This window comes from Pelodiscus sinensis, chromosome 1 (assembly GCF_049634645.1).
Source record: "Pelodiscus sinensis isolate JC-2024 chromosome 1, ASM4963464v1, whole genome shotgun sequence".
Lineage (NCBI taxonomy): Eukaryota > Metazoa > Chordata > Testudines > Trionychidae > Pelodiscus > Pelodiscus sinensis.
Window position 1 is genome coordinate 333022134 of NC_134711.1, and position 12710 is coordinate 333034843.

Genomic DNA, 12710 nt, shown 5'->3' on the forward strand with positions numbered 1-12710 from the left:
CCTAATATCCAACCTAGACATCTCCCACTGCAACTTGAGCCCATTGCTCCTTGTTCTGCATCTGTCACTACTGAGAACAGCCTCTCTCCATCCTCTTTGGAACCTCCCTTCAGGAAGTTGCTCTCAAATCCCCCCTCACTCTTCTCTTCTGCAGACTGAACAAGCCCAAAACCCTCAGTCTCTCCTCGTAGGTCATGTGCTCCAGCCCCCTCATCATGTCTGTTGCCAAATGGTAGCAAAACGGATGGTAGAGATGATCAAGACAGTGACAGTGGAGGCAGGAGATGAGACAATCACAGGCGCAGGGCCTAGTAAGTGGGGCATGGAGGGAAGGCATGGACCATGATGGAGCCTTGGTGGAGGGAAAGAGGCTGGGCCTGAGGGCTTTGGTTACCAGCAACAGGGAGTGTGGCAGCCTTAGGGGTCAATAGTGTCTCATGTGTACAGAAATGGATTTGATGTCTTCTTGGCCAGTTTTTATCTCAGGGAAGCGGGCCCGGCACCCTGTCAGCCCTCAGCTCTGTCTGAGAGCCACAGCACCAGGAGAAAACTTTTCCCCCACAAAGAGTGAAGACCCAGAGCAGTCTGTCCCAGATCTGCTTGGTCTTCACCCCGTAGATGATGGGGTTCAGCGTGGGGGGCAGCAGGAGGTACATGTTGGCACTCAGAATATGAAAATACAGGGGCATGTTCTCTCCAAAGCGAGACGCAAGTGAGTAGAAGAGACGTGGGATGTAAAAGGCCAGCATGGCCCCCAGGTGGGTGCCGCACGTCCCAAAGGTCTTGAGCCGGGCGTCCTTGCTGGGGAGTTTGAAGATGGCCCGGATGATCTGGAAATAGGACAGAACAATGAAAACCACGTCCACACCGGTCACAAAAAAGATAACAAAGAGTCCATAGTAGCTACTGACTCGGATGTCGGCGCAGGCCAGGCTCACCACGGCGAAGTGCTCACAGTGCGTGTTGGGGATGATGTTGGTTCTGCAATATGGCCACTGCCTTGCCAGGAAGGGATAGGGCAGGACGATTATACTGCCACGCAACAGCATGGCAAGACCAAGCTTGGACACTACATGGTCTGTCAGGATAGCAGAATGTCTCAGGGGATGGCAGATGGCCACATAGCGATCCAAAGCCATGGCCACGAAGAGCCCTGATTCAGTCATGAAGAAGCCTTTTATGAAGAACATCTGGGTGAGGCAGGCATTAAAATCAATCTCCCTGGAATTGAACCAGAAGATGCTCAGTGTTTTTGGCAGGATGGACGTCACCAGGACCAGGTCGGTGACGGCCAGCATGCAGAGGAAATAGTACATGGGCTCATGGAGTCTTGGCTCTGTCATCACGATGCATGGGATGGTGAAGTTCCCCAGGAGGGCTATGACGTACATGGCGCAGAAGGGGATGGAGATCCAGACATGGGCCCACTCCAGGCCAGGGATGCCCAGCAGGATGAAGGTGGAGGGGTTGGTGAAGTGGGTTGTGTTGGGATCTGACATGGCGTAGGGGAGAAGGTGCCCAACTCTGAAGCAGAACGGTGTCTCTGGCCTGTACCGTACGTTACCCTGACTTCCTGTATGTGCTGGTTCGGGTGCAGTTGTTGAAGCACAAATGCCTTGAAGACAGAGAGAGTGTTACTGAGACACAACACGTGCTACTGGTGGCTGTTTTCGTGAAGTAAGCGGGTTGATCGCTCTTCACACACTGAAACACACTCGCTGTCTGGACTCCCGCATTCCCCCTGTTGCTCAGCATCTGAGAGTGAGAAAAAAACACTACAGAAACCAATTTGTTTCCAAGGGAACAATGCAGAGAAAACAGGTGTCTACAGAGCTGAGGCATTTCAGTGAATCAGAGAAAACATTCAGCTACAAAAGGAACAATCAACCATGTCGTCCTTGAGAGGCACTGAACACGGGCTAACGACCATCAGAAGCAAGACACGGCTACATTTCTTCTACGACCATCAGAGCATACTGTCAATAGGCCTTTGTCAGTGAATGGGGGTTGTGATGCGGGGGTGGTCACAGAAGACCCTTTGAGGTGCTTCCTGGAGTGCTGACAACGCCACTAACACTCACTTTCTTGCTCTCTCGGGCTTCTCACTGTCCAATCCTGCTGGTACAGCTCCCTGGTCTCCTCCAGCCAATGCACAGACCAGAGCCAGGGCCGGCCTTACCATGAGGCGAACTGAGGCGGCCACCTCAATTGCCAGACTGTGGGAGGAAGCCACTAGGACCCAGAGTGTAGAAAATTGTGTCTGTTGCTGGTGCAGAGGCATTCTCTCCACTCTAGATGCACAGAGATGGGGGAGTGCTGGAGGAAGGAGAGCACAAGAGACCTTTCAAAGTTTGGGCCCAATCCAGGCGGTAATGGGGCATCATTTGAGCTCTCTGCCTCAGGTGCCAAAATATTGTGGGACGGCCCTGAGCAGAACTCACGGCCACCCCCACGCTCCTCCCGAGGAGCAGTCCAGACACTGAAACTTTTCAGGTCCAAGGAAAGTATCGTGTTGAGCCCAGCTTCCAAAGACACCTTTCCCCAACTGGGATCAGAATCCCTAAGGAATGATTTAGAATCCTCGGGCTGGAAGAGACCTCAGGAGTCATCAAGTCCAGCCCCCTGCCCAAGGCAGGACCAATCCCAACTCAATCATCCCAGCCAGGGCTTTGTCAAACCGAGACTTAAACACCTCTAGGGATGGCACCTTCCTAGGGAACCTATCCCAGTGCTTCCCCACCCTCCTAAGGAAATCGTTTTAGATTTAGGCCAGGTCCTTTAAGCAATGAAAGGGGAATGTGCAGACTGGTTGCTCCCGCTAACAATCATTACTAAGTACAGGGAGCAGGATTGAAGTGATTGTAAGTGAGAATGGGCAGAGTAAAGTAGATTACAAATTATAAATAACAAAAACCACGTAGATAATTCTAACATACACTTTAGCTGGTTACAAAGCCCCACAAAAATGGTTCTTGTTCCAGCTAAGACTCCAAAACTAGGGAAGTCTCCTTTTCCCACGGCGCGAATTTGCATAGCTTCTTCCAATCCCTTTTTCGGAAGAGTTCTTTAAAAAGAAAAAAGCAGTCGAGACGGGGGTGTTCAAAAGAACCCTGAAAACCACATTTTTCAAGAAGGGTTCTTTTGAAAACCCCCATCTAGACTGATTTTTTTCTGGAAAAAAATCTTCCAAGAAAGGGATCAGAAGAACATATGCAAATTCTCACTAAATTTGCATATCTTCCTTTGAAAACCACGGGCGATGTTGACTTGCCCTCCGAGTGCAGAAGCTGGGGTCCCGCAAAGAGCTCAAACCTTTGCCTCTACGGGCTCTGGTTACAAAAACTTCCCCTACGAATCCTAATACACAGATTTTGGGGAATTGCTGCCTTCTCCAAGTGCTTTTTATGCCTAAAACTAGGGGTTGTCATTTAAGCTTGGAAAAAGACAAGAGAAAAACAAGCAGCAGTCTCCGGTAGCTGACCCCTCCGTCAGGCTATGGCTGCACTGCTGTTTTTTTCTGGAAGAACATGTTCAAATACCACTCTCATTTTTTATATCTTCTTCTGATTCTTTTTGCAGAACAGATTTTTCCAGTATTTGGCCCTGTATAGACGGGGCCTAATGTCAGACAACCCCCATCTTTCATAAGACTCTGTAAACCTTGATGTATAACGAATAAGGGGTCTTGCAAAAGAAGGTTTTTTTTCACATTTCACCCATCTATATGGGGCCAAATACCGGAAAAACCTCTTCCGCAAAAAGAATCGGAAGATGATATGCAAATGAGAGCATGATTTGAATATCTTCTTCCAGAAAAAGACAGCAGTGTAGCTATAGGTTCAGGGTATGTCTAGACTGCATCCCTCTATCGGCAGAGGGATGCAGATTAGGCAGGTTGACATGGCTAAGAAAGCGGGGATTTAAATATCCCACGCTTCATTTGCATAAAAATGGCCACCACGTTTTGCCAACTCGGCACTGTGTTGCCAAAAAGTGGCAGCCTGGAGGGGGATCTGTTGAGAAAGAAAGCCTTTTTCGACAGATTCTTTATGCCTCCTGCAAGGAGGTTTCCAGGATCTGTCGAAAAAGCCTTTCTTTCTCAACAGATCCCCCTCCAGACTGCCGCTTTTTGCTAAAAAAAGTGTCACGTCGGCAAAAAGCGGCCGCCATTTTTATGCAAATGAAGCATGGGATATTTAAATCCCTGCTTCATTTGCAATGTCGACCTACCTAAATCTGCATCCCTCTGCCAACAGAAGGATGCAGTCTAGATATAACCTCAGGCTTCGTCTAGACTGCAAGCCTCTTTCGAAAGATACTTCTGAAAAAGCTTCTTTTGAAAAAGAGCCTCTAGCCTACAACCAGTACTTTCGAAAAAGCAAGCTGCTTTTTCAAAAGAGAGCACTCAGGCAGTCTGGATGCTCTCTTTCGAAAAAGCACAGTTTGCATTACATAGCACCATTTTTCAAAAGAGCGCTTTCGAAAAAAGGCGTTATTCCTCATGAAATGAGGAGTACCGCCGTCGAAAGAAAAGCCACGTTCTTTTGATTTAATTTCAAAAGAACATGGCTGTAGTCCAGACGCAGGTGAAGTTTTTCGAAAAAAGGCTACTTTTTTCGAAAAAACCCTGCATTCTAGACACACTGTCAAAGGCTTGCAGATACACACACACACACACACACACACACACACACACACACACACACACAGCCACACACACAGCCACAGACCTTCCAGGACACAAGAATCACATCATCACCTGAAAAGACGTTTATTACAAAACATAAGATAAACTTGATGCAGCAGACTTGAATTGGTGCTATTCCTCATGGAATGAGGTTTACCAATTTCAAAATAAGCCCTCCGCTTTTTCAAATTAATTTCGAAATAGCAATTAACTTGTGTGGATGCTAGGAAAGTTATTTTAAAAAAAATAACTTTGCTGTGTAGGCATACCCTCTGTGTGTCTCAACTCCTGGTTTCTCTCTCCCACACAAAGAAAGCAGGCAGGGAACCTAGATCCAATTCAAATGTCAACCCTCTATCTTGATTGGCTCTCCCGGTCCCCTGGCCCACACCTTTGCTAGGTACTTGAGTTAACCCCTTAGTCACCGGGTGCTGGTCAGCCTCCTCCTGTTCATGACACCTGGGGTCGTCAGTTATCTTCTTGGGCGTGCCACGCCAGCCAAAGACAAAGAGACGGCTCGTTTCCCATTGTTTTATAGATCCCACTTTGGGCAGGAGTTCTGTTTCTACATCTCCCCCTTCGGTGGCAAGTTACCTGGCCAGCCCCTATTAGTTAAGGAGGTCACGTGACTTCCCAGGACTGCTAAGACTTAAAGGACAAAAGATGACCTGACCTTGAGGGAAACCCCCTTGGTGGCTTGCCTTGGACATTTAAAACCACAAATCATTCTATCCATGAGACATAAAGCTAACTTTCCACACAAGGATGGAACACTCTCCAAAATCATATGAGCAGACCCAGCGGATTCGGACATGAGGACTGATGGGTTACATGAGGCAATTTGCTCCAAGCATCTTTGAGTGAGGCATCTTTGGGTCCATAAGCCCATTTCAAAAAGCACGAGGGGGGGTCCCCACAGTTTGGTTCAGCCGGGATCAGTTCTAGGCCTGACACCCTTCATTATTTTTATGAATGAACTGGAAGCAAATAGGAAATGGTTGTGGATGAAATTTGCAGACAGCCCAAAGATTTGTGGAAGGGTGACAGTGAGGAGGTCAGGGCAGGCACACAGACTGACTGGTAGCATTTGGGGTATGTCTAGACTGCGCCCCTTATGCCTCGTGAAACAAGGTGCACAGGATCTATCGGAAAAGGCTTTCTTTAGCAATAGATCACCCTCTAGAATGTTGCTTTTCTCTGACAAAGGCTTGTGCTGAAAAAAAGAGCAGCCATTTTTATGCTAATGAAGCGTGGGATATTTAAACCCACGCTTCATTAGTAATTTCGACCAGCCTAATTTGCATTCCTCTGCCAGCAGACGGGTCAACATACCCTTGGTGAGCTGGTCCCAGGCAAACAAACTGTCCAATACAATCACATGCAAAGTTATCCTAGTGGAACAGGGCCTCCAAGCCCGGCCCACAGACACGGGATCACAGGGGCCTTGAAAGGGAATTAGATTCAACGTGGACACCCAGTTCATCTCGGGCTCCCAGTGTGATCCCAGGGCCCTAAGGGCTGATGGGATCCTTCGGTGAACAAACAGGGGGGTGGTGAGTTGCAGCAGGGGGAGGATTTTACCTGTCCCTGGCACCGGTGAAACTGACAATGTGCAATATTGGAGGGCCACGTTTCCAGAAGGCTGTTGAGAACTCGGAGAGGGTGCAGAAAAGATCCACCAAAATGTTTGGAAGCTGGAGAACATGCAGGACAGTGAGAGACAGAAAGAATTTGATTTAGCTGAAATGGTAAGTACAGGCTCTGCAATCTTGAAGAGAAAGGCAACGCAAGGCCCAGTGACTGGAAGCAGAAGTTTGGATAAGAGGAAACAGAGGGGACTATAACAACCATCTTCGCATAGCTGGGAAAAGTCGTTTTTCCTTGTCCCAGAGGACAGGACAAGGGACAAGGGGTCTAACTCCATCAGAGCAGATTTTGATGAAATTGCAGGGAAACTTTCTCACCTGTAAGATCAGAAGCAGCATGGAAGAAATGCCTCAGGAGATAGTAAAAGCTCTTAATGGAAAGTCCAAAAATAAGAGGCTGGCCAGCCAGCTGTCTTCGGTGGTTCAGAAACAAGCAATCCTGCATCTTGCCTGAGGGCTAGAACAACTGATGTAAATTTCATGGCAGGTGATGGGCACACACCTGTCACTTGGCCCAGTGCAGGGGTAACTGGGTGAAATCAAAAGGCTGCCATTTTACAAGAGCTTAGACTGGATGATCTAATGGTTTCATCTGACCCTTCAAATCTACGACTATCAAGAAAGAAAGAAAAGCTGCCATTTATACTTGCTGTGTCTTACAACACAGGAACAAGGAGACAGTAAATTATATGGAAACCATGAACATGGAACACTAATAAAAGAAAATGGTCCACATAATACATATTTGGCCTGTGGAACTCCTTGCCACATGAATTACTGCAGCCAAGAGCTTAGCTCAATGGGATTCACACATGGATTGGCCATTACTCTTAATAGCACTGCTCGTTAAGCAAATCTGACACCTTCAATTAGCCGGGCCCATTTTCAGAGGCATCTCAGTTTGCCCGGCTTTACGCATTTGGACTGAAATTTACAAACTTGGGTGTCTGCATCTGGTGGGACTGGTTTTTGAAAATCTCAGATATCACCATTCAGGAGACTTCCCGACTGACGCGAGGACAGATGTCCTGTCTAGGATAAAAAACAACGGTGCGTTTGTTCCAGTGTGGAGCCTTAGCACCTCTGTGTTTTCCAGGAGCTTAAAGTCAGGTCAGACCCCTCCCCACCATTACCGGCCAGCACCCTGAGATGCCAGAGGGGAGGTGACTGTGTCTGTGCTTTCTCACACTGCTGGATGCTGCGGGGTTTCCTCAGATCTCCCTGTAGGGCTGCGTATAAAATCGCCCTTTTGAATAACGATATCGACTAATGTGACAGTATGTTTGTAACCTCAGGAATTGTGGCCCCTTTTTATGAATGGGATTTGAATTAATTCATTCATAACCTTTTAAGAATTCCCTTTGGAGAATCTGTTTTTTTTAAATGTTTTTAATCTATTGCAATGGAAACCCCATTTTCCCCAATTGCGCGGCCTTAAGTCTGTATAAAGCTAGGTGTGTGTCTGTGCAAATGTGTGAATGTGTGTGTAGAGGGGGGTCAAGGGATCAGCCGCTGGAGCCAGCCTGGCTCGAGACCAGCTGCCAGCATCACCTTGATGGCGAGAGAACAATGCTAGTGAGGCCTGCGGCAGAACCCGCCCAAGAAAGAGAAGATCCCAGCTCCATCAAGAGAAGAAGATCCAAGTCCCATCAGCTGGTACCGGAGGACTCATGGCCCTACAGTGTCCAGGGGCGGTGGGACAGCACAAGATCTATGAACTGACACATACAAAGAGCATGGGAAGAAAACTACCGCTTTGGGTCTGGTCTTGTCGAAATGGGCATCGATCCGGACATTCCTCACTCAGCCCCTGCATCTCCCTCACCTGGCCAGGGTGTGACGGGGAGCAACACAGTTGTAACTAAGCCCTGACTCAACAGCATGTGTGTGTGTGTGTGTGTGTTTGTGTGTGTGTGTGTGTGTGTGTGCGCATACAGGGTCTGGTATCGTATACGCGTCTAGTACAATCATGAGGTATTGCCAATTGCCATAGCTCCTTCCCCACTCTGGCATGCAAAATACAGCCAGCATAAGTACCCCAAAACCTTATTTACCAGGCTTTGGTATAAAACTTTCCTCAAAATGTTAACAACCTAGATTTTGGGAATAAAATCGCCATTGCCACCACACAAATATTAATAAAGAAAATCAGGGGGAAGTCTAGTTGGGAAATCTCACCCTTAAAATACAAACCAGGACACAGCCAGTAACCAGGACCATGTTAATAAAAGAAAAGAGAAACTTTTATTATCACCACATTATTCCTGTTGCAAGTATAATGATTAGATGGAAAAGTCACAAAATAATATACTCATGTGCTATGTCTAGACCGCAGGCTTCTTTCGAAAGAGGCTCTTTCGAAAGCATCTTTCGAAAGAGCCTCTTTCGAAAGATCGCGTCTAGACTGCAGGCGGATCTTTCGAAAGAGCAATCCGCTTTTTTGAAAGAGAGCACCCAGCGAGTCTGGATGCTCTCTTTCGAGGAAGCCCTATTTACATTGAAGAACGCCTTCTTTCGAAAGAGGAACTTTTGAAAGAAGGCGTTCTTCCTCGTGAAACGAGGTTTACTGCCATCGAAAGAAAAGCCACGTTCTTTCGAAATTATTTCGAAAGAACGCGGCTTGAGTCTGGACGCAGGGGAAGTTTTTTCGGGAAAAGGCTACTTTTCCCGAAAAAACCCCTGAGTCTGGACACAGCCCATGGTGTCTAGACTGGCCAGTTTTTCTGGAAAATCAGCCACTTTTCCGGAAAAACTTGCCAGCTGTCTACACTGGCCGCTTGAATTTCCGCAAAAGCACTGACTTCCTACTGTAAGAAATCAGTGATTCCTGCGGAAATACTATGTTGCTCCTGTTCGGGCAAAAGTCCCTTTTACGCAAAAGGGCCAGTGCAGACAGCTCAGATTTGTTTTCCACAAAAAAGCCCCGATCGCGAAAATGGCGATCAGGGTTTTTTTGCGGAAAAGCACATCTAGAATGGCACGGACGCTTTTCCGCAAAAAGTGCCAATCTAGACGCTCTGTTCTGCAAATGCTTTTAATGGAAAACTTTTCCGTTAAAAGCATTTCCGGAAAATCATGCCAATCTAGACGCAGCCATGGAGAAACTCCATGGGCTTAGAACTTAGTTACAAAGGAAAGCCAAAACATTGTTTAAAATGCACAGACAGCAGATCCCAAACTATAAAACAATAACACCGAATGGATTTATCTAAACTTTACCCTACTTATAGAAAGTGAAGGATTGGTTCTTGGAGAGAGAGAGACATGTCTGTCTCCCTTCATAGCTGGAGAGCAACTCCCAGAACAAAGGAGGGAAAAAACAAAATTCTTTTGTCCCTGTTTGAAAGTCCTGCCTACATCCCTATTGGCTGAATCTACCTGACTAGGTACGGTTAACCCCTTAGTCCCCAGCCTGCTAGCTAAACCTTATGATCATGACACCAATACACATGGCATCTTGTCTTGCCCCCCTGAAGAAAATCCTGCGCAGTTCTTTAAAGTACAACATTAGAGACAGCGATTTTCAAAAGGGGGTTGCAAGGTTACAAGGAGGACGGAGAAAAATTGTTCTCCTTGGCCTCTGACAGGACAAGAAGCAATGGGCTTAAATGGCAGCAGGGGAGGTTTAGGTTGGACATTGGGAAAAACTTCCCACCTGTCAGGGTGGTTAAACACTGGAATAAGTTGTCTAGGGAGGTTGTGGAATCTCCATCACTGGAGATATGTAAGATCAGGTTGCACACACACCTGTCTAGACCCTGCTTGGTCCTGCCGTGAGGGTAGGGGGCTGAATTGAGGACTTCTCGAAGGTCCCTTCCAGTTCTAGTGCTCTATGATTTTATGAGCACTCCCGGGACAGGTTTCCCTCAGAGGAGCCTGAGCAAACAACGGCCACTGAAATGCAGGCGCATAGCACGGTGCACACGCAGCATCAATAGAGAAGCTGCACAGAGTGCAAAGGGTCATAGACTTGTTCACAACCTTAGCACGGCCACAAAGCTCTGCGGTTGTCGGGCAGGTCAGTTCTCAGCCAGAGCTGGTACCTGTGGGTGCTGAGAGGGACGTGTCTTCCCTGGGAACTCCCCTCAGGCAGCCGCGTCCCGCACCTCTCTCAGCACAGCGTCCGCAGCAGGGTCCCTCACCAAGAGCCAGCACAGGGCTGGGCATGGTTATAACCCAGCTCTGGGCAGTCCCAGTGGGTTCCCTCAGGCCCCAGCAGAGAAGCGGCATCTGCACGTAAACAGGCCAGAGGCCAGCCTGTCTGTGCTCTGGGGCTCTTTAGCAGTGAGTAGTAAACAGCAATTAAGGCCCTTCCCAAAGGGCGAGAACTCCTGGGCTCTGGGCTGAGTCAGGGAGCAATTGGCTGCTCTGGGTGTTTCTGTGCATCTAAAAAGTGCAGTTGATTAGGAAGAAAACGAGGGACAATGCCCAGGTCTCCACAGCGTCTGTGGCCTGTCACTGCCCGGGGGGATGGGCAGACAGTGACAGACAGATCTGGGGAGAGCTGACCATGGGGGGACAGGAATTCCTTCTGCAGGCGCGCAGGCTGTGGCTAAGGGAACACAGATCAGTCATTCTCCTCAGCAACGACCATCGCTCTGGGCAGCACCTTCCATTGAGGGATCGTAAACGCACCTAGCACAGGACAGTCACTCTGCATGTATCCCCATGGTACACATGGGTAAACTGAGGCACGGCGAGAGGTGATTCAGACAAAGTCAGACAGAAAAGGAGTGTCAGAATTGCAGAGTGACCCAAGGAGCACGGACTTCTCTGCAGAAATCTCTGTCGCTCTGTCACACCAAGAGGGCAGGGCTGCTCGTTGGGCGGGAGGCAGGGAAAAAACCAGGAGAGGGAGGCTGAGCCTTCTCACTCTTCTCCAGGTGTATCGGAAGGTCTCAGGAGTAGCTTCTGTGGGGAGTGAACTCGGAGACTCCACTTCCCCTGCAACCCAGGGACCTGCCCACCCGGCACGGTCTTGAGGGAAGAGACTTAACAATAAAATATCCCTCCCCCAACTGCTCCTGTGGATGGAGACAGAGATCTCGCTGTGCCCTGAAAGCTGCGCTGGAATAAGTGGGAGACCCGTGGGCAGAGGCCGGATGGGAGTTGGCGTTGGGTTTGTTCTCTCCCTCTCGGTTCATTCCCTCCCAGTGTCTCCCAGGGGAACTAGAATGGGATGTGCCAGGCTGAGTGGAATGGGATGTGCCGGGATGAGTCAGACTTCCCAGGTCTGCCTCAGCTGGAGGGCGCTTGGATCCCCAGCATTGGATTCTCGGCCTCCCCTCTGGCTCTTTGGGGGTATTTCATCTCTGCGGAGCAGCTGGAGATTTAGACAGAGGAATGAGACTGAATTCTCCTCTCCTAGCTTTTGGGAAGTTGCCAGATGATAGTGTCACCTTGTCATGAATGTGTGCGGTGAGCATCAGTTTTGTGTGACTTGACAGGAGTGAATTAGCTGGAGGATTCGGGGAGCAGGGTGTTCAGCAGCAGATGGTGGGTGTGGGAATTCCCTGGCTGGCTCCGTTCTGTGGGGATCTGCTAACATTGAGTTTGGGAATATGCCAGTGAATGTGCCACTCACAAGGTACATCACAGAATCCTAGAACTGGAAGGGACCTCCCAGGGAGAATTCACCAAGTCCTCATGGCAGGACCAAGCACCGTCCCTGATAGATGTCTATCCAGACCTGCAGGTGGCTGTCTTGTCACAGGCCGGCTCCACAAGCCAAATACACAGGGAAGGATTGGAATCCCTGTTCATCCACAAATTCAATTCACATGCTAATGGACTCAATCGTGATATGGGCTGGCTAGGACATGACCTACTTCATAACCGCTGAAGGTGCTAACAGCTCTCGGAGTGATATCCTTCCTGCCTTAGCATCTGTCTATTGACTTTGATTTTTATCTGCTTAGGTTTAAGTACCCATTCTCCAGATACTTATTGATGCTCTGTCTCACACCCCCCGTCCTTTTTCTTTTTCTCCCTCTTCCCCTTCCCCTCTCCGATTTATTTTGAGTTTTCATATCCCCAACTCATAACTCCAGTCATCTGAAGAAGTGGGCAGTACCCACGAAAGCTCATGATATTATCTACTTGTTTTGCTAGTCTATAAAGTGCTACCAGACCATTTGTTGTTTTTTCTGAAACAGACTAACTCGGCCACCCCCTGAAGCCCTCAAACTTCTCCTCCCCACTTCTCCTATACCTCTCCTCCCATCCTCTCACTCTCCCCCATCTTCCAACTGGGGAGGCTTTTAAAGGCCTTCACCCTGCCAGGAGTGGAGTCAGCTGGCCCCAATCTGCCTGAGCCAGCTCTCTCACAGCGGCCTCTAATTGCCCTGCTCTCCTCTGCTCCTATGTGGCAGGACCTT

General features: G+C 48.6%; 1 protein-coding gene across 1 annotated transcript; it reads right to left on the reverse strand.

The window, feature by feature from the left end:
- Positions 1-482: 482 nt before the first annotated feature.
- LOC102448821 (olfactory receptor 52R1-like) lies at positions 483-1391 on the reverse strand. Its single transcript, XM_075939444.1, has one exon. It carries the CDS (start codon positions 1389-1391, stop codon positions 483-485), a length of 909 nt encoding a protein of 302 aa, XP_075795559.1.
- Between the last annotated feature and the right edge of the window lie 11319 nt (positions 1392-12710).

Bases quoted from the DNA above. Each gene is read 5' to 3' on its own strand.
- LOC102448821 (XM_075939444.1), bottom strand. From the start codon at position 1,391: ATGTACGTCATAGCCCTCCTGGGGAACTTCACCATCCCATGCATCGTG.